General features: G+C 42.8%; 1 protein-coding gene across 1 annotated transcript in view; it reads right to left on the reverse strand.

Moving 5' to 3' along the window:
* Positions 1-691: 691 nt before the first annotated feature.
* Positions 692-21,743, reverse strand: part of SLC24A2 (solute carrier family 24 member 2) — a 275,605-nt gene continuing 254,553 nt past the window's right edge. The window contains exons 8-11 of the mRNA XM_069576650.2: positions 18,302-18,442; positions 7,404-7,493; positions 4,482-4,648; positions 692-1,311 (exon numbers count right to left, since the gene is read on the reverse strand). Coding sequence (XP_069432751.1) covers positions 1,062-1,311; positions 4,482-4,648; positions 7,404-7,493; positions 18,302-18,442 — 648 coding nt within the window. The 3' untranslated portion in view covers positions 692-1,061. The remainder of the gene's footprint in view (positions 1,312-4,481; positions 4,649-7,403; positions 7,494-18,301; positions 18,443-21,743) is intronic.

A 21,743-nucleotide genomic window follows, 5' to 3' on the forward strand; every position in this document is an offset into this window, starting at 1 on the left:
GCTAAATCTGCCCCCTTCTTTGGATGATAATGGGACATGCATTGGAACAATATAGGTTCAGTTTATATAGTTTTGCTGTCCTAGAAGAGCACTAATTTGGTTTGCAATCATATTTTCTACTTGCATGCTGGGGCACTATATAAAAAAAAACAAACAAATCTCTCCCAAACCCAACCCTGGTCACCTCTCCCTTGTCCCAAACCAGTATCCGCCCAACCTGGGTTTTACCTCCAGACGTCCCAATAACCCTGTGGGTTTCAGATAGTGTACCTCAGTTAGACTGGGCAGATGGTCTTCCCAGTTTGGCTTGTGGGAATGTTTTGGAGGGCTCATATTAAGTTCTCTATGGACCCTTTCCACCCAGCCCTACCTCCTGCAACATATATTCCTTAAACAGCTGTCATACCAAGCAGAATCCCAATATGTCCAAGGTAGGTTGAAGTTCACAGCAATGATTCTCTTAGCTCACCTCTTGCACTTAAGAGGTAAAGCTCAGACTGAAGGTTGATGCCCCTCTTCAGATAGGTACTAGAAATATACTAGAGCTGTCCCTGAAAAGATGCAGTTGTATTTATATATATATATATGACTTCATATATATATATATGTTTTCTCTGTGTCTGTATACAGCTATAGACTACTCTCTAGGTGTGGAAGGAGAGGTATCAGTACAGGAGCAGGCGGGGGTGTGTTCAGGTGCATCTATATATAGTATGTGTATTTTATATGTATATATATCACCTTTGTCATTGTTTGCATCATTATGACGAATATACCTCTGACCAGCAAGGAGTACCTGTCAGCGATGCAGGCTGAGAAGCCCCAGATGTGGGGATCTGTTTGTCACTTGCATAGAGCTGCTGCAGGAGGCAAGGGTGGGAGCAGCGCCATGAAACGAGCTGGCCCTGCGTGAATCCATCCCTCTTCAAATCCGCCAAGGAGGGACGCTCAGAAAGCCCCGGGCTGTGGGCCTGCTGCCTCTTCTCAGGAGGTCACAGACCCTACAACCCAGAGCGGGGAGGGACTGTCCATGCTGCTGGCTCAAGATATGGCTTTTCCCGCTAGATGGAGACAGGGCACACGAGGATTCTGTCTTCCAGAAGGACGCTGACCACCAGGAACACAAAGTAGAGGCCGAACATGATGAAGCCCAGCACTTTGTTCATCCGCCATTTGCAGAGGGCGATGGAGAGGATGACGAAGAGCAGCATGATGAAGAGGAGGACGATGGCGCAGAAGAGCCCGTTGCTGCTGACGGCCACGGGCTGGAACCTGTGGATGACCGTGTAGAGGAGCCAGGGCAGCGGGAGCCTGTGGGGGAGAAGCAGGGAAGCCGGGGCGTAGTCAGACACGCTGAGGAAGGCACAGGGTGGAACACGAGCTGCTTGGGGCCTGATTGGAAACCAGTGTCCTGTTAGGTTCACTGTGACTCACGCCCGGTTGGCCCAGGCGATCATATACGGAAGTCACGTGACCTTTAAAAACCTTTACTTCCTGACCGAATGAGGGAGAGCAGAGAGAATTTGTTTTCTGGTTGAATAAGATCAAAGGCTGCTGCAGGTGATTTCTGAATTTGATTTGAAATGATTTTTTTTTTGATTCCTTTCAAAGATTAAAGTGTTATCCTTAGCCCTAAAGAGATGAATCGGAGGGTGTGTACAGGGTGACAGGAGACGATAAAATGTTGGAAAGGATACAGAAATTAGCAGTGAAAATGGCCAAGTTATTATTTTCTAAATGGAGACAGAGACCAACAATGACACGCACACACACATCCAGTTCTGGTGAAGTTGCGGTTGACAGAACTACAAATAGGTAAGAACCCTTTGGGGCAAATACAACATTTGTAATACTTTTGACCTATCAGTTCGGTTGTCAGGGATCAAGCAGAAGGAATAATTCAAAATGCAGAGGCAACTTTTTTCAGAAAGATGATCATTCCAGTGTTACTCTGAGTAGTGAAACATCAGGGATGCCTTAATCTCACATAATAGGCAGTTAGTTAAATAGCAAACTGTTAAGTCAATGTAATGTTATATAGCTATTAAAATCATAAACTTAAAATGGTACAGGCAAACGCCCATGATATGATTCTATAAAAAGGATACACATAAAAATAGCAATTTAACTTCAGTAATGAATTAGAGAGGTGTTGGTTTGTATTTATGTTTTATATATGCTTATATGTTGGCTTGTATTATGCTTTATGTGTATTTCTAAATCCTTTACCTTGAGTATGTATCAAGAAGAAAACGCTACCAATATTATGGAGAAACTGTTACACTCTATATTGCTAATAACTTTGTAAATTGGTATAAACTCTTAGAAGAGACCTTTTGGAAAAATATACTACATCAATAGCCATTGAAATATTTATAATCTTTGATCCATTAATATTTCTTTAAAACTTTACCCTAATATGATAATTAAAAGAGATGTTTCATAAAGTTTCATAAAACACTCATGCTATCAGAAAATTGAAAAAATACAAAGGTCCTACTAAAGCGTAATGGTTAAACTGAAAGCAACAAGATGGAATATTTTGAAGCTGTAGAATATTAATTATGAGAGCTATGAAAAAACTTAGAAAAATGGCTGACTTACTACTTTACTCATAGAGGCCTATTCTTTGCTAGGCATAAATGGTTTTAAAATGGAAAAATAAAAGCCCTCGAGCAGAGCAAAACTGATTATTCACTAAGAAAACTTTGTGAAATAGTAAGAGAAAAATGCACAAAAGTTAAATGTTTGGGGGTAGTAGGATTAGGGATGATTTTCTTTAAACCTCCATTTAAGTTACAACATATGTATAATTTAAGAACAATGAACAAAGAGCATTTTGTAATTCACTAGAATACTTTTCGAAAACATGATAAATATATCTCAAAGAACACATAATTTTCCCATGTAAGATTTTCTCTTTATATACTACAGAATATTTTCTTTCTATTTGTACAAGGTATTGACCAAGAAAACTACTTTAAATGTGTGGGCAGTAGAACTGAGAAATGCTGTTTATACCAGGGATGTCCCTCTTTTTAAAAATATGCCTTTTCAGGCGTTCATTCGCTCATCCATCCATCCATCCATCCATTCTACACACATGTGCCAAGCCACTGCCATACATTAGACATTGTATTAGGTTTTGGGGAGTTCTTGTTCTTGGGCAGTTCACAGTCTAGCAGACAGACTGATATACATGACCTTGACAAGACTGTGAGCTACAGATACCCAGAGTGCTTACAGGAGCACGAGCCTCCAGGCCAGGCTTAAAGGAATCAGAAAACCAGGATGCGAGTTGACACTGGAAGGGTAAACTGGAGTTTTCCGGACAGACAAGCAGTGAGGGGTCTCGAGGGAGAGATGCCAGCAAAGGAAGACAGTGTGGTAGGAGAGGGTCCCTGTGAACTCTAAGGTGGTACAGACAGTGAAGCTCAGAGCAAGGGTTTCATGTTCAGATGGTGCTGGGTTTGAGAGCATAGACTGCTCAAATCCCAGCTGTCTCATTACTCGTTGTGTGAACTCTGCGCCCTTCAGTTTCCTTACCTGAAAGGTGGGGATGACGAACGCGCCTCATGTGTGGCTGAGATAGACAAAAATGTATGTACTGCATATGTGGTAGACACTGAATGAAAAAACTATATTTTAGGTAATGGAAAGGATAAAAGAGAACAGTGTTGAACAAGATGTTCAATGAGAAAGATTCATTTTTAATGGTCTTCCAAACTCAAGTGCCAAGAGGCCAGTGCTTCTAGGAACACAAGGATAATATCCTGTCTTATTTTCTCAGGGGACTGCCTTTTGGGGTTACTTTTGAGACTACTTTTACTTTGGACATGTTAAATGAAATGATAGAAATAACAGCTTCTCTCCCCAGTCAGATCCACTTTAGAGATTATTCATATTGAGAATTTCAGCTTGCTTAACTGTAGAAACAGAGCTCATTATCTGACTTTCAAAAAAACCTAGAATATCTTCACCAGCATGGATAAAGAAACGATAACACCAAACCTGCCAGTGTTTCCCAAGGAAGGAGATGGGATGTTTTTTTCCTGGCCTATGTTTTAGTCTGCTTTCCAAATCTCATCTGAGGCTGGTCGGGACTTTAATTCGAATTAGAACATGGGGAAAAAAAATACTGTGAAACTACCAGAGTATCTCAGTCACATATGAATGTTGAATATTCATGACATGTAGCCAATGCCATTTCTTAGGTGAAATTCTCTCAAAGTATTTCCTACAACACCTACTCTCTATGTAAGTATGTGTTTCTCCCTGTCCAAGGATAACTTATTCTTCATGAAGTTCTGTGAAGATAAAAAATGGAGTTGGTGAAACTGAATGATGCTATCAGTCTTTTCTTTCTGTTGGTATTGGTTGGTTTTGGGCTCTGAGACTCTGGTCATGACTTCACAAGCTTCTAAGAAGACAAAGACAGTGGTGAAGCTGATGTGACCCTTTATATAATGAGTTCGACTCACCCTACGGTGATGTCAAAAATGTTGCTTCCAACAGAGCTGGACACGGCCATGTCCCCAAGTCCCTTCCGGGCCACTATGACGCTGGTGATCAGGTCAGGGATTGAAGTCCCAGCGGCCAAGATAGTCAGACCCATGATCTCTTCACTAATGCCAATTGTCTCTCCAACCTAAAAGCCATGACAGGGGCAAACAGAGGAGTGTTTGAAGTCACAAAACCATCAAGACCACCAACATTTCAATGCAGCTCCCTTTTAATGAATTCTTACTCTGTGCTGTGCTGGGTGTGGAGATAATAGCAATGAATAAGCCACAGTCGTTGACAGAAAGATTTATATTTGAATGATACTCAGACCCAAGAGATCAGGAATGTTCACACAAGGATTAAACAGGTAATCTGAAAAAAGAGCTACAGAAGACTAGAATGCAGCCTCTATTTGATTTTTTATCAAGACCAGCCAGGGGAAGCAGAAGATCAGAGTTATAAATGCCAATTGGTCATTGGCCTCATGGGCCAGTGCCTGACAATGGCACCAGATCATGTAGCAAATGTGCCCCTTAATTTATGATTGAAGATTAAGAATTGATACCCAGTGTCCCCATTTTCCCTTAACGTCTCCTATTGTCTATAACCCACTCTTAAACATTTTTAGGTTGTACCATTTCCACAGAAAACTTGATTTTGGATGTTTTGGGGTTTGGTAACATAGGATTGTAAGTCAGCAAGGCAGCTATGGAGAAAGCAACAGTTAGGAAATCAGAGGACCTTGGTCCAAGGTCTGGCTCTGGCATTTATTAAGTACTTGACTTAGTGCTAACTGGACCAATTGGGCAATGTCTTTGATCCTCAATTTCTTTCTTTTTCTTCCAGTTTTATTGAGACGTAATTGACATATAGCTCATGTAGATGTCACTTGCTAATGGAGAGCAGTGAACCACGAGGGCAGGTATACCAGTTCAGTTCCCTAGGCTCTGGGGCGGTGTGACTGTCAAATAAAAACAGCTCCCAACTATGCTTTTAAGCTAGTGGGAACCAGCTATTATTGGCAAAACTGTGCATAACAAATAGTTGAGCACTAAATGGTGCACTTCCTATCATTTATAGCTTTTACAGGTCAAAGGTGCAAATGATAGAATTAGTGCTACAGACTTATAACAGAATCTGCTATTTGATCAGCTGTCTGGATGTTTTGAAAGAGAAAAGCATTTCTTTGGTGAAAAGAAAGAGAAATGTCTCATTCATTATTGGCAAATAAGGCTTCTCTTTGTGCATTCTATATTTCTGGGCTTTTTTTTTTTGATATTTGTAATTGTTCCAGGGATTGTGCTTGTATTTTTCTACAAGAGAATGAAAAGAGAATAAGATTGTGGAATTAAGATAATAATTAAAAAGTAAAGAAAAAGATGGAAGCTTGTAGGATGATATTTTTGAGGAAGGCTAAAGAAAAATATCTAGGCACAATATATTCCAGTAAGTGAAAAAAATCACTTTTTTTTTTCTTTATCTGTACATGTAATTATTATGGAAGGCCATGATATATGTTATAAATGGCAAACATTCATAGCCTGGAAATCTGGAGGCTGAGAAACAGCTTTTTAACTTTTTTTTAACAGGTATACTCAGTCGTGTCCGACTCTTTGCGACCTCATGGACTGTAGCCCGCCAGGCTCCTCTGTCCATGGGATTTCCCAGGCGAGAATACTGGAGTGGGTTACTGTTTCTTTCTCCAGGGGATCTTCTCGACCCAGGGATTGAAACTTCTGCGGTGATTTCTGTTGGATATTGTTAGCAAACGTCTCTCCGTGAATGTAGAAAATAATGACTTGGGGGCAAAGAGAATGTCTTCACGGGGCTAGTGATTTTTGGAAATATTGAGGAAGAGTAATCTGAAGTCATTGTCAGTCAAATAACTGTGATAGGAATAATATGAAATACGTTGTAGGAATAACGCTTGGTTTATCAGCCAATATTTTCAGTGGATTTTGTTAGTGATGCCATATGTTCTTTCTAAAAACAATTAAGGTATAATTTCCATACAGGAAAATTCACCCTTTTAAAAAAAGCATATGGTTTTGTGAGTTTTGACAAATATATGCAATCCTGTTTCTCCACACCCTCATCAATAAATGGTATTGTCTGTCTTTTTGGTTGTAGTTGTCCTAATGGTTGTGAAGTGGTATCTTATGATTATTTGTAAACAACTTTAATTAGCTGTAAGCTTAACTCTTTAATCTGTAAACTGCGGATAATAATATTACCTCCCCCACAGGATTTATACCCATGTAGAAGGACAAAGGGAGGTGAATTGTCCATATTCAGGTAGTACCCATGCAGTCAATAATGGTAACTGTTAGTGCCTCTGAGAACCAAAGACTGAACACAAGACCTTTGCATCTCATTTTTCCTTTCATGTGTTACAACAAACAATTCCTGAGAGTTTATTCTGGTGATGGGCGTTACAACTGGTATTGAGTTAGAAGTAGTAAAAGTGAAATACATCATCGTTTTTTGTAAATTCAGGCTCAAGGAAGAGACCATTTTGTCTCCACGTCTTTTCCTAAGAGCCAGTTTGATGAGAACGTGAGGTGAGTGGGTGTCCAAGTGAAAGGAAGTGCCGCAGAGCTAGGCAAAACCCTGACATTCCTCCAGGCCCAGGCTGGCCTGGTTTCAGGCTGCAGAGGGCAAGTTGTGGACAGGCTTGCGTTTCCTCCACACAGCTGTCTGGGGCTATGCCAACTTGATTCCACCCTACAGAGAAAGGCCAGGAGATGCGGGAAAGTTAAGTGGACTAAATTCCTCTAGTCCTGGAATATGTATGTCAGCTGCTATACCGTTGTGCCAGTTTCAGAAAGCAAACACACTGATGAGCCACCTGGCAACCAAGAGAAAAGCCAGGCAGATGTGTGTACTTCTCAAGGTCTTACCTGATGTGCCCACCAGACCATCAAGTAAGAGAAGACGGCGATCCAGGAGATGGAGCCGAAAAACGTGATGGGAAAAAACTTCCTTGATGACTGCAAGAGAACCAGGAAGAGGGGAGAGTGTGAGTACTAACCGAGGTGATCTGTCATCCTGGTGAAAAGTGAAAGTGTTAGTTGCTCAGTCATCTCCAACTCTTTGCAACCCCCATGGACTGAAGCTTGCCAGGCTCCTCTGTCTAGGGGATTCTCCAGGCAAGAATACTGGAGTGGATTGCCATTCCCTTCTCCAGGGGACCTTCCCGACCCAGGGATCGAACCCAGGTCTCCTGCATTGCAGGCAGATTCTTTACCATCTGAGGCACTGGGGAAGCCCCATCAGTAACCCTTGGTCGAGCTGGGACATTAAGATTTCTCTCGGGAATGTGAAATTGGTTGAAGCCAAGCCATCATAAAACTGGCTGCTGAGATGGGAAGTCTTTTTTTTTAAATTTATTTTTAATTGGATGGTACTGCGTTACAATGTTGTTGGTTTCTGCCATACAACAACATAAATCAGCTGTCAGTATGCATATATCTCCTCCCTCTTGAACTTCTCCCCCATCCCACCCCTCTAGGTTGTCACAGAGCACCGGGCTGAGCTCCCTGTGTTATACAGCAGCTTCCCACTAGCTATCTGTTTTACATATGGTAATGTATATGTGTTAATGCAACTCTCAGTTCATCCCACCTGAGAAGGCAGTCTTTTGCAGAGGTCTGTTCCTACTGCTGGGTGCTCAGATGCTCTCTGTTCCTGCCCTTTCCCAAGGCTTGGCTTCTCAACCTTGCCTTCAACCCCTCGGTACTCCACATCCCCCCTCCTTCTCCTGCTCCCTTTTCTACCTCCTCTTCAAGTTCATGAGAATCAGTCTCTATTGCTTTGACTCATGTATCCTAATAATAATCCATCTGCCAGAAAGCCTATGGGATTCATTACATTTAACAAGAACGCTCAATAGTTTCAAAAACAAATGGGCTCATTTTACAGCCCCACGAATTATGAGGAAAAGCCACAGAGAAGAAGCTATCACCACAATTAACACAGGTTCCTGAGGATGGCCAGTCCCTCAGATACTGGAGCCACACAAGGAGCAGATGCCCACTCGTGCTGCTGCTTCGGGAGTCGCAGAGTAGACACTCTTGGGAATGTTTTCTTTCCTGTTCTCTACCTTTAACTACATAATGTCCAACTACGGAATTGGGCTTTTAGCCCTAGGCTTCGTGCAATCTCAGGCTTACAGGATGAGCACTTTTCAAATTTCTTTCAAACGTCAACCCAAATCAGATACGCAAAATGCAATGTTTCTTATCGATCCCACTACAGGGAAATCCATCCTTGCATTGGATGGTAGTGGTGTCTTACTGATGCTCTTTTTGCAGATTGGGATCCTTTAAAACATGCTCAGAAAGCATAATATTCTTAGAGAGTCACTTATTATTGCCAAACACTTTTTATTTCAAAGCTTTCCACTTTTAGAGACAATCTTTGTTTTTGCTTTGATAATACCGTCCGATTCTGCCCAGAGAAATGAATGTAGTTGACTTGAATGAATGCTATCTCACTTGTCTGAAGGGCTGACCTTGGGCAGTCACACAGAACACTTCTGCCACAGCTTTTGAGAGCTTCATTAAAAGCAAAAGATAAACCTGTATACGGTAATCTTTTGAATATCAATAATGACGAACGCAGTTTTATCGCTCCAAACAGGCTTGTGTTCTCTCTACTAATTTCAAGTTTTTAATACATGTTTTCATTATCATTTACACGGTTCTGTTAAATTTCACAATAATCATTTTCTTTCTTTCAATGGCTGTGGCTTTTCTTGGGCCACTCGTTAGTATGGATGTCTGTAAGACCAGTGGGGTTGATTCAACTGGGGAAAAACATCAGACCCCAGTAAGCAGCCACAACCTTATTCTTAAATGTTTCCCCTGAAACATTTGGCTGAAATATTTTCACATTTCAGACTCAGACTCTTTCTGAGGAGCTGAGTACTATATAATGGGTTATGGGAAAAAAGTAATCAATTTTCAAAGTGGAGGTTGAGACAGTTACTTTGAAAGCAGATTCCTTTTTTAAAGAAATGTGTTTATGTATTTATTTATTTGGCTGCCCTGGGTCTGAGTTGTGGCACGCAGGATCTTTAGTTGTAGCACGTAGGTTCTTTGTTCCCTGTTAGTTGCTCAGCTGTGTTTGACTCTTTGTGACCCTGTGGACTGTAGTCTGCCAGGCTTCTCTGTCCAGGCAAGAATACTGGAGTGGGTAGCCATTCCCCTTCTCCAGGGGATCTTCCTGACCCAGGGACTGAACCTGGGTCTCCTGTATTGCAGGCGGATACTTTATCATCTGAGCCCAGACCAGGGACCAAACCTGGGCCTCCTGCACTGGGAGCACAGACTTAGCCACTGGACCACCATAAAAGTCCAAACAGCGAATTCCTTTAAAGCAAGGAGTGCAGCTCCAGCTGGAGATGGGATTCTCTGAGCCTTGGAATCGCCAGTGCCAAGTTTTCCCATGCAAGGCATTTAGCTGATTAGAGTCTCCATTCTTTTCCTCTGGTCACAAGTCACTGTTTCAGGACCCAGGTGTAATGAGCGTTTCATCTCCCACGGCCACTCTGTGTCACAGGGAAGAGAAGGCCCCTCTTGTGATGTGGGGCCACAAGTGTGGTTTGAGCAGCAGCCTGTCTCTGGCTTGATTCTGAACATCCTGGGAGGATACGGAGTATCATCTCCACACTTTGTAACATGGCACATGGACTGGATATCCTGGGAGAGTCCTCATTTCATAGACTGTCCCCTTTCCAGGTTAGTTAACATATTAAGTATGTAAATATTATTATTATTTAAGTTTTTGTACAGTTGCATATCTGTTCATTGATATCGTGTCACAAGTCAGAATCAAATTATTTCAACATATTTCTCATCCAAAAAATATCCCTGAACCATAAAACATTTTCGGTCAAGAGGCAGAAAATAAATAATTGGATTAAAGATTTAAAGGAGCCAAGTTCAAATCAATGTATTAGTGGAAACCTCTCTAATACAAAACTTGATGCTTCAGTTCAGTTCATCTCAGCTCAGTTCAGTCGCTCAGTTGTATCTGACTTTTCACGACCCCATGAACCTCAGCACGCCAGGCCTCCCTGTCCATCGCCAACTCACGGAGTTCACCAAAACTCATGTCTGTTGAGTCAGTGATGCCATCCAATCACCTCATCCTCTGTCGTCCCCTTCTCCTCCTGCCCTCAATCTTTCCCAGCATCAGGGTCTTTTCAAATGAGCAGCTCTTCGCATCAGGTGGCCAAAGTATTGGAGTTTCAGCTTCAACATCAGTCCTTCAATGAACATCCAGGACTGATCTCCTTTAGGATGGACTGGTTGGAGCTCCTTGCAGTCCCAAGGGACTCTCAAAAATCTTCTCCAACACCACAGTTCAAAAGTATCAATTCTTTATTTATAAAGCACTCAGCTTTATAAATCTTTATAGTCCAACTCTCACATCTATACATGACCACTGGAAAAACCATAGCCTTGACTAGATGGACTTTTGTTGACAAAGTTATGTCTCAGTTTTAATATGCTGTCTAGGTTGGTCATAACTTTCCTTCCAAGGAGTAAGCGTCTTAATTTCATGGCTGCAATCACCATCTGCAGTGATTTTGGAGCCCCCCCAAAATAAAGTCAGCCACTGTTTCCCCATCTATTTGCCATGAAGTGATGGGACCAGATGCCATGATCTTAGTCTTCTGAATATTAAGCTTTATGCCAACTTTTTCACTCTCCTCTTTCACTTTCATCAAGAGGTTCTTTAGTTCTTCTTCACTTTTCTGCCATAAGGGTGGTGTCATCTGCATATCTGAGGTTATCGATAGTTCTCCCGGCAATCTTGATTCCAGCTTGTGCTTCATCCAGCCCAGCGTTTCTCATGATGTACTCTGCATATAAGTTAAATAAGCAGGGTGACAATATACAGCCTTGACATACTCCTTTTCCTATTTGGAACCAGTCTGTTGTTCCATGTCCAGTTCTAACTGTTGCTTCCTGACCTGCATACAGGTTTCTCAAGAGGCAGATCAGGTGGTCTGGTATTCCCATCTCTTTCAGAATTTTCCACAGTTTATTGTGATCCACAGTCAAAGGCTTTGGTATAGTCAATAAAGCAGAAAGAGATGTTTTTCTGGAATTCCTTGCTTTTTCGATGATCCAGCAGATGCTGGTAGTTTGATTTCTGGTTCCTCTGCCTTTTCTAAAGCCAGCTTGCACATCTGGAAGTACATGGTTCACATATTGCTGAAGCCTGGCTTGGAGAATTTTAAGCATTACTTTACCAGCATGTGAGATGAGTGCAATTGTGCAGTAGTCTGAGCATTCTTTGGCATTGCCTTTCTTTGGGATTGGAATAAAAACTGACCTTTTCCAGGCCTGTGGCCACTGCTGAGTTTTCCAAATTTGCTGGCATATTGAATGCAGCACTTTCACAGCATCATCTTTTACAAGTCTTAATCAAGAAGCTAACTAGTAATTATTGGACGTATAAATGTACCTAGTGTTGGATTAGGGGCTCATTGAAAAAAAAATTAAAAATAATTTTTCTTTGTAAAATTTCAGGTCTTCATCCCTAACTAGGGTTAGGAAAAGTCTGGGCACCTACTCTGTACCTAGATCTTGAACTAGACATGAAATTTAAATCTAGGTCTGTCTGACTCTATATAGCACATATTCTTAGATGTTAGGAATCCAGGTTATACTCATTCCTGAAGAAAAGACAGGGCCAATAATGCTGAAAATATACCCAGCTTTAGACACTTAATGATCATTATCATCATAATACTAGCTTGTGCTCTGAATGTCAGAAAATAAAGAACATCAGGGAAATACAGACTAGCATTCCAGCTGTACGACCATCTGCCTCACCCAGCCTCCCATACAGTTCTTTCTTTGGAAGCATCAACTTTTCATGCATCAGCAGTTTGGTTAAGTGTTTCTGGACCATCAAAGTACCTTATCATTTCCAATTTCACAGCCCAGGTAATTCCTTCTTTCATTTCTTTCTGGATTAGTCCCCTTCTTTGGACTCTATGGTCTCATTCCAGTTCTCACTGCCCAGTAGAACCTGTACAGTTATTTAGTTACCAGTCTCATTGGAAGGCTTCCCTGGTGGCTCAGTAGGTAAAAGAATCTGCCTACAATGCTGGAGACCTGGGTTCGATCCCTGGGTTGGGAAGATCCCCTGGAGAAGGGAATGGAAACCCACTCCAGTGTTCTTGCCTGGAGAATCCCTTGGGCAGAGATGCCTGGCGGGCTGCAGTCCACAGGGTCACACAGAGTTGGACACTAACACTTAACACTCATTGCAAGGAAGAAAGAGCTCCAAGCCAAGGTCTGATGTGTCAATTTATGGTTAGTAATGGTGGCTTATTCTGACATCTGCTGGGATGGGCCTCACACCAATTAGCAGAAAGCAAATTGTGTCCATGTGCTGGCTGGCACATGTGTCCATTTTGTTCCCAATGTAATGGTTTACTTGTATAATTGATAGCTAATGTTCTCATTAGAAGTTTTTAGTACATCAGAATGATACTTTCTTGGCTTAGAAAACATTGCTGGACATTAGCTGGTGGCACAAATTGGCCATCTACTTATTTAAATTAAAAAAATATTCTCCGAGCATCTCCTCTGTGCAAGGTTCTGGGGCATACATGTTTAACAAAGTTCTTCAAAGCAATCCTGTTAAAGATTGAAAGTATGGTCTCTGGATCACTATGACCAGTAGTAATCCTTGCTCATCAATTACCAGCAATGTGCCCTGAGACAAATTATTTCATCTCTCTATGTCTCGGTTTCTGTAAAATGAGGGGAATAACAATATCTAGTTGTACTGAGGATTTCATGCACATGAAATGTCTAGCAAACTCTGTGCATGGAACAAGTGCTCAGATAGTACTGGGAGTTGTTATTAGACAATATTAACCTCAATTTGATTTTTAAGAGATGAAAAAACTGAAACTCAGGGAGGTGAAAATGATCACAGACATCTGGCCTAGAGTCTTGGCTTTGCTTCTTATTAGCTGGTCTTGCTTGGACAGGTCACTCAAACTCTCAGGGTCTCAATCACTCCATCCTTGCTAGAACCATCCTTGGTTCATAGCAGACACATAATAAATACTTGGTGAATGGACTAATGCATGACAGAAACTGCAAAATCCTGGGTGAGTTCTAAGTACCTTCCTAGATCTGATGGGTCATGTTTTGATATCTCATGCATTCCTGTTTTGGAAGAACACCCATCCTAGGCCATGAGAAAATGTAACTTTGGGGGGGTCTTTGTTTCCTTTATTATTTTCAATTTTCATCAAAGACATTAAGGTTGCAGTTCAGTTCCTGGACTTTTAAAACAAAGCCACTAATTTAAGAAAACTAAATGTGAAACCCACACTAATTATCTGAGCTGAAAGTATGCATAATTCAGCAAACACTGTCATACAATTTGCATATAAATGAAGTGGAAATAAAAACAAGTAGGGGTACAATTTACTCTGAAACTAGATGTGTATACATTAAAAAAAATCCTGTTTTCATTGTAACTATTGTCAAGGTTTGGGATGTTCATCTCCATGGGTAAGTCAAAAACAACTCAGGAGGCAGAGCTACCAGGCTCTGAGGAGCAGCAAGTGTCTTTTCTCTCCTTGGGTAATTTTTCAAGGGGCCCTGTGGCAGGACATGAGGACAGTGGCAGACTGAAAAAAAATGGCCACATCACATTACAATTCCTCCCATGGAGAGATGAGGTCTGTTTCCCAAGCCTTTGAATCTGGGCTGGCCTTAGGCCTTGCTCTGACCAAGAGCATGTGGTAGAAATGACAGCATGCAGACGCTAAACTAGATCTTTGCGGCTTTGTGGCTTTCATTCTCACTGCTCTTGGAACTTAGCCGTCATGTGCATAAGCCCAGGCTAGACTGCTCAAGGACAGAAGACCATGCGGAACAGAAGCAAGGTGTTCCAGCTGACATACCAGCCTCCAGCTGTGTAAGTGAGCAGTAGAACTGTCAGGCCGAGCCTCAGCGGCGTCGCCAACTCGGAGGATTATGGGCTAAAAGAATACTTGTTGTTTTAAGTCACTAAGTTTTGGGATGTTATACAACAAAAGCTAACTTATGCAAGATCAAACCTAATGAAACTCTCCTGAGCTGAGCATGAGCAAGAAGCTGCTTACTGGCCTTTGTACCAACCAGCATGCTTTTTTTGTTTGGCATTCCATATATGTAGAGAATGACCATGTAACTCAAGCAAGTATGCTCCGAGAGTAAACTGGGGCTATTGCATCGATGGTTATCTATGTTTTCCTGAATCGCAGAATGTTACAGTTGGCCAGAAATCTAGAGATCTTCCTCCACTGCTGTATTTCACAAAGGAGGAAATATGAGGTTGAGATTTGAGATGTGACTTTCCCATGATTGCACAATGCGTGTGTCATGTGGGAAAAACCACTAAAATCAACATGGTAGCATGAGAATGCTCCAGAGTCAGGAGACCTGCGTTTGAGTCTAGTTGCTCTCACTAGTAAGGCTGTACAATCTTGCCCTTTAGTTCTATAGGGACGTGCTTTGTTCCTTTACTGAGTTTAGAGCAACTTAAAAATAGGAATTGTGGGACTTCCTGGAGGCCCAGTGGTTAAGACTCTGCACTTCCAATGCAGGGGATGTGAGTTTGATCCCTGGTTGGGAAACTAAGACCCCACATGCCAGTGTGGTGTGGCCAAAACATTTAAAAAAAAAAAAGAGGAGTTGTGACTGATGTGACTTTATGTCTCTTTTAGGGCATAAAGCCTGATGCCTGGCATATAATATGTGTTCAATAGAGATTTGCTGAGGAAATCTACAAACACCCAAGGTTCTATCTAAGAGCCTCATTTCTGCTTGGAACAGCACATGGTATACTCAGAAAAAGACAGAAGAAAACCCAGTCCACACAGCAATGGCCCTCGGGGGTACAGTGAGGAAAAATCGCACCGGCCACCCCAGCACGTGCTGTGGGGGCTGGCTCCCATGGGGTACTGCTCAGCGAATGACCAGTCAGCAGCACCGCATGGGGAGCATCCTGCTCAGCTGCATCTGCTTGCTTTGCACCCTGGGGATTACGGCATCAGCCAGGGCAGGTCTAACTATAGCCATGGTGGAGTCCTGTTTGTGATCCAGGAGTCCCTGGTTGAGAACACTGATCTTCCCTAACAGCTTCCTTGACTTGGATCACAGAGGGAATGAGTAACTCTGCCAGCTTTTGCTCTGAGGCCCACCCAGCCCTGAGGTTGCAGGACCGTGAGTCGCTGGCAACCTCCTCCCACTCCTGCATGTCCTCCTGATGGCTCCAGCGGTTGTACACTGACATTGATCACTGTTTTCTTTAAAAGTTATTTTAAAATTATTATTAAATTTAAAAATTGATGTAGAATTGATTTACAATATCATGTTTCAAGTGTACAGTACAGTGATTCAGTCCTATATATATATACACACACTATATGGATATATTCTTCAGATTCTCTTCCCTTACAGGTTATTATAAGACACTGAGTCTAGGTCTCGGTGCTGTACCATAGGTCCATGTTGGTTATTTACTTTATAACATTGATCAGTCTTATTAGTGAACCAGGCCCTTCTGCTCTGGGCCATATCACACTAGACCTGCTGTGGGGATTTAGAAAACCCTGTCTGTCTCCCTCATTTTCCTCCCTGAGCTAAGCAAAAGCATTGAGCTAAACAGCAGAGCAGTGGTGACAGAGAGAGAGGGAGAGAGAGAGGAATGAGTGAGTGAGCGCATGTGAGCATGTACATCTCAGAAATGTCCTTGTGATGGGAGCCAAGAAGAAACTGAACGCATTCCAGCTATTTGGCTGCAGGTTTCCAGGAAGCCAGGCCTTTGTATAGAGCAGATGCTCTGCAACAGCATCTTGAACAAAGAAACCTAGATAGTGCTTTAAATGAGCCACACCCGCCACATTCACCCTTTCCTAGCAAACGTCTAATGCCAGGGGTCTCTACGCGAGGGGTCATTCCTGGCCTGTACTTGATAAGATAAGGCTCTCTGTCAGGTTGGCTTATTTCTGGGTCAGAACAGAGTAATGAGACAGGATGTTTCTCCAGTCTTTTTCAAATGAGGAAAGTGGGATCATCGTGGGGCTTTTGAAGAAGGATGCTAAATTATGCTGGATGTTATTGCAGTATTCTATTCCAAATGCTTTTAGAAATGTTTTCGTATTTTCACCTTCTGGCACCAAGAAATGTGAGGAAGAGCCCAAGCTGTGTGGTCACATGGGCCTGGGGGTGAATCTCAGCTCCGTGCCCTAGGAAGTGACCAGGTGTGAGCTAGTTAACTCCTTTTGCCTAAGTTTCTTTCTACTTATGCCTATATATATATATATAAAATTAGTAGATATATACTTTTGTTGAATGAGTACATGTGTGAAGGCCCATAATAAAAAAGCAGAGCTGTTTCTCTTTATTTCTTTATTTGTCATTAGTTCTTTCACCTTTTGAGGCAGTGGCCCAAGAACCCAGTTTGACAACACGGGAGGGGATGTTCTTTTAAGCTGATCTACATTCAGACTGTACTTTGCTGATTATAAGATGGTACTGTGTTCATAGCACCCAGTACACAATCGTGGAAGATAATAATATTGATTATGGTAATGATAATCCTGGAGGGAGCAGATCAGACATGTAGGCATTTATACCACACGAATGCATTGCTTTAGATTATTTTTTGAATTGAATGAGTAATTTGTGTACACGAACAGTCAACAAAATGTAAGTCGTCCTTCTGCCTCAGACCTTCATTTCCCCTTTGCAGAGACAATCACTGTGGTAGTTTTAAAACACGTTTGCAAATTCTTTGAAATTGCTGCCATCAAGGGTGTCATATGCTGTAGGACACTGATAATTTTGTTGCCCTAGATGATTTATGATCGCTCTGACTAGTAGAGTTCAGTGGAGGTGACTCTATGTGAATGCTGAGACTAGACTAACCAGAGACCAAGGAGCTTCCCCTTGTGTGGCAAGAACACTGACTCTTGGAGCCCGGACCTCTTATGAAAGACATCTGACTTGATGCCGCCATATAGTGAGGAAGCCCAGCCACACAATAGGTTCTCTAGGAAATGATCCCAACTGAGCCCAGATGTTGAATCATCTCTGCTCAGGTGCCAGAAATCTCCAGAGAGTTCTGCTGCTGCTGCTGCTAAGTCACTTCAGTTGTGTCTGATTTTGTGTGACCCCACAGATGGCAGCCCACTAGGCTCCTCTGTCCCTGGGATTCTCCAAGAAAGAACACTGGAGTGGGTTGCCATTTCCTTCTCCAATGCATGAAAGTGAAAAGTGAAAGTGAAGTTGCTCAGTCATGTCCGACTCTTCGTGACCCCATGGACTGCAGCCCACCAGGCTCCTCCATCCATGGGATTTTCCAGGCAAGAGTATTGGAGTGGGTTGCCATTTCCTTCTCCACCAGATAGTTCTAGCCCCCAGTCATCTAAGCCTTCCCAGCTGAGGCCACAGACATTCTGAAACAGAGACCAGCCATCCCCAGTGTGTCCATTTGAATCCCTGATCCACAGGATCCACGAGCAAAATAACCTGGTTGTCATCTCACACCACAGAGTTTGGGGGGTGGTTCATCATGTATATTTGCTAACCAGAACAATCACTATCATCGTGCATCTGTCCAGAGAAATTTCAAGCACATATATACATATGCATGTGTATAAGTCATCCTTTCTTCCTTTCCTTTTAGGAGCAGGCTCTTGTCGTATGCTGTGCTTCCCCTCCTCCCCCGACAAGAAATAAATTAAAAAAAAAAATGCTTTACTTACAGGTTTCCGAACATCAGGTAAGGTAATCCAGAGAGGAAACACTATGGGGAGAACAATTAGGAATGTGACTTGTTTGCGTGGATCAGAAGGCCAGGCCAGGCTGAGAGGCTGGTCTTCTTCATCTTCACCTGCCTCTGTGGTCTGTTGTAGAAACAGAGAGATAAACAAATAAACAAAAAAGACAATAACGTCCTTGGGCCTCAAAGCAAGGAGGGAATCTCCGGATCCCACTAGGAGCTTTCTTGGGTCATCTCAGCTGCTTTCATCTATGGACTTTTTAGGTCTATAAGAGAATCCCATCTGTCACAGTCTGACTCTCAGGAACAAGAAATACATTGCTCAGCCATGTGGATTTAAGAACTTCCCTTCCTGTTTATCTTCCCTGGTGTCTCAGGTGGTAAAGCATCTCTATCCCTAGGTCGGGAAGATCCCCTGGGGAAGGAAATGGCAACCCGCTCCAGTACTCTTGCCAGGAAAATCCCGTGGATGGAGGAGCCTAGTGGGCTGCAGTCCATGGCGTTGCAAAGAGTCAGACAAGACTGAGCGACTTCACTTCATTTTCCTTTCCCTGAACATTCTCTAGCTTCCTGAATCGATCATTTCAACTGGAGTGAATTACAGCTCCCATCCATGAACTTCATAGGGGAAACCATGTCTGCATAGCAAAAGACCCCAATTATGCAAATCTATGTTGCATTTGCAGGCTTCCCCTGTTGAATGCAACATATATTTGGCTCAGTGGTAAAAGAATCCTCAGGTTCCATACTGGGTCAGGAAGATCCCCTGGAGGAGGGTATGGCAACCCACTCCATTATTCTTGCCTGGAGAATCCCATGGACAGAGGAGCCTGGTGTGCTACAGTCCATGGGATTGCAAATAACTGGACATGACTTAGTGACTAAACAACAACAATGTTGCATTGCAGAGAAACAAGAGAATGGAAGTAGAGGTGCTAAAGGTGTGGGTGTGGCGCGCACAGGGCCGCAGAGCTGGGGGTAATTCTCAGTGTTTCTGTCCAGGCAGCAAGCAGCCTGCGTTTTATCTGCTGCCTGCTGAAGTCAGCAGCTTTTGAACTCCCAGAGCAAAAAGGGGGCAGAAGGCAGATCAGGGCCTGGCAGGATGACCATTAGCCTATCAGATGGGCCCTCTAAACCTCCAACACAGTACTGCAGATAGCATCCATCACTCCCTTCCCTGCTTGTTTAAACATGAAAGTGTAGCAGTCAGGACCATGCGTCAGATCTAAAAATATCAATAGGAATTTTCCACTGATGCTTCCTTTTGAGACCATATAAATAACACACACAGCTCCTGCTCCCCTGTGTCCCCCACCTGGGACTCTTGCTTCCAGTGTCCTGGAGTATTTCAAGCAGTAGCACTGAATCCCACCAGCACCTCTCCCTAGGGAGGTGGTGGGTGGGCCAGTCTCAGGCCATGTGGTCTACAGGAAAAGCATGTGACGAGAGGCAGGAATGAGTGACGCCTGACCTGCTACTGTGTTAGGTTTACTTATTTATAATGTATACCCTAATCCTGCCAAAAGGATTTTTAGTGGCTTACACAATCACCCTCACTTTCTCTCCAGGAGTTGAAACAAATAATTAAAAAAGCTAATCTTAAGCCATACTGAAAAAGGTTCTTTCTATATGAGTGTATGTCCTTGGCAGCAGGTGAAAGAATTTTAAACACCAAATACAGGGGAATTAAGAGGATTAGGTAATAAGGCAGAATCAGGAAGCTGGTGCACATTGTTTGGGCTGTCTGGATCTTCATGAAATATGCTGCTTATGTTCTCCATCTCTTTGTTCTGCAATTCGTTGGAAAAGAAGGAGGATCTAAAATCAGTCATGTACGTTTCCACCTTAGGAAACAGGAAAATGAAGCACAAATTAGATCCAAAGTAAGCAGGAGAAAAGAGATAATAAAAATCAGAGAAGAAATCAATGACACTGAAAATAGAAGGTCAACAGAGAAAGTCAACAAAAGCAAAAGCTGTTTCTTTTGCTATGTAGGGTCCAGCCACTGTTTCCTTTACCCATCCCTAGGGCTCCTACCCCTGACAGCAGCTTGGGTATGCTGCTCCTGGTTCCTCTTCTGAGCCACCTCCACCTTCTCCCAGAAGATGGAGCAGATGTAGCAAATATCACTCCCTATAGGGCTCACCGAGCCTCCCAAGAGGTCAATTGACTACATGAATAATCTCTGTGTAATGAGACCAGTGAAGAGTAGAAAAGAGGTGCATATTAACTGTTTCCTTCCGGATATGATCTTTCTTGTTCTATTCCAAATGAAAGACTTTCTGCTCCCCACCTGCGAGATGCCTCAGGAATAGGGAGGATCATGGGAGAGTTGAGACCTTACATCACATGTAATAAGTACCCTGTCTCATGCAAGGTGAGTGGTTTTATTCAGACAGAGAGGAGCCTAGCATTTCCTTGAAAGACCCATCAATCTGATCTGGTCATCAAGCTCCTTCCCCTTCCAGAATGGACACTCCCCCACCCCGCCACAGTCAGGTCCCCCACTGCCATCTGCAATCTAGAAACTTCTTTCTGGACTCTAAGTTAATCTTTTTTTCAGAGAAAAAGGCAAAAGCAACTCTTTATGACTCATATCATTTTAATGACACCAACAGATGGTGACATTTCATCAATAAACCTTCTGCTTATGACCTACGGATTAGCTCCTTTCTCCATCTGCCAAAGTCACCAGGCAGGCAGTGCCACCAGCAAAGAGTGGAAAATAATTGTCTATTTAGATGCATAAGCTCTAAACACACTACCATCCAACGCAAACAATTAGCTATATTGTACGGCTTCCAAAAGCTGCATTTAAGGTGGCTGTTGCTAGAGCAGAAATGGACAAGGAGAAGATGCTGGGTCTCAAGCTACACAAACAGTGCTCTCTGTGGGGACGTCATGGACTCTTGTGGATGAAGCTTGCCATAGACATAAGTTCAGGGGCCCAGAACCCTGCAGAGGATTTGAGAGGTACCCAGGGAGCAAGGCTGTCAGTATGTCTTAGGGGAAATTCTCTTTGTCTTTTTGCCAAGTGTAATCTCACTCTGGTTCAATGGGTGACAGCTTGCAAGCTAGTGAGAAAAGTGGGAAAAAAGTACTGTTCCAAGTCTGGGGCTTGTTTTGCCTTTGCCCAAGCTGGGGCTGCTGGCATGCTCATTTATCTCAACCCCAGGAGAGGCTGGGCAATGATTTTCCAGTTTTTCCTGGAGTCGTGGCATCCTGGCTTTGACCTTGCAATAACCCATCCTTACCTCCTAAAACTGCTGTAGCATATCCAGAGAAAATGCAAAAATGATCCAAAAAGAAAAAGTCAACTGTCTCATGATAGAAGGCTTTAGAATAGTGTAAGATCTGGGGTCTCCATAGAATCCCTAGAATTATGCAAAATCAGGGCAGCAATGACTGATTATGCAACCCCTGAC

The sequence above is a fragment of the Ovis canadensis genome, chromosome 2, assembly GCF_042477335.2.
Source record: "Ovis canadensis isolate MfBH-ARS-UI-01 breed Bighorn chromosome 2, ARS-UI_OviCan_v2, whole genome shotgun sequence".
Classification (NCBI taxonomy): Eukaryota; Metazoa; Chordata; class Mammalia; order Artiodactyla; family Bovidae; genus Ovis; species Ovis canadensis.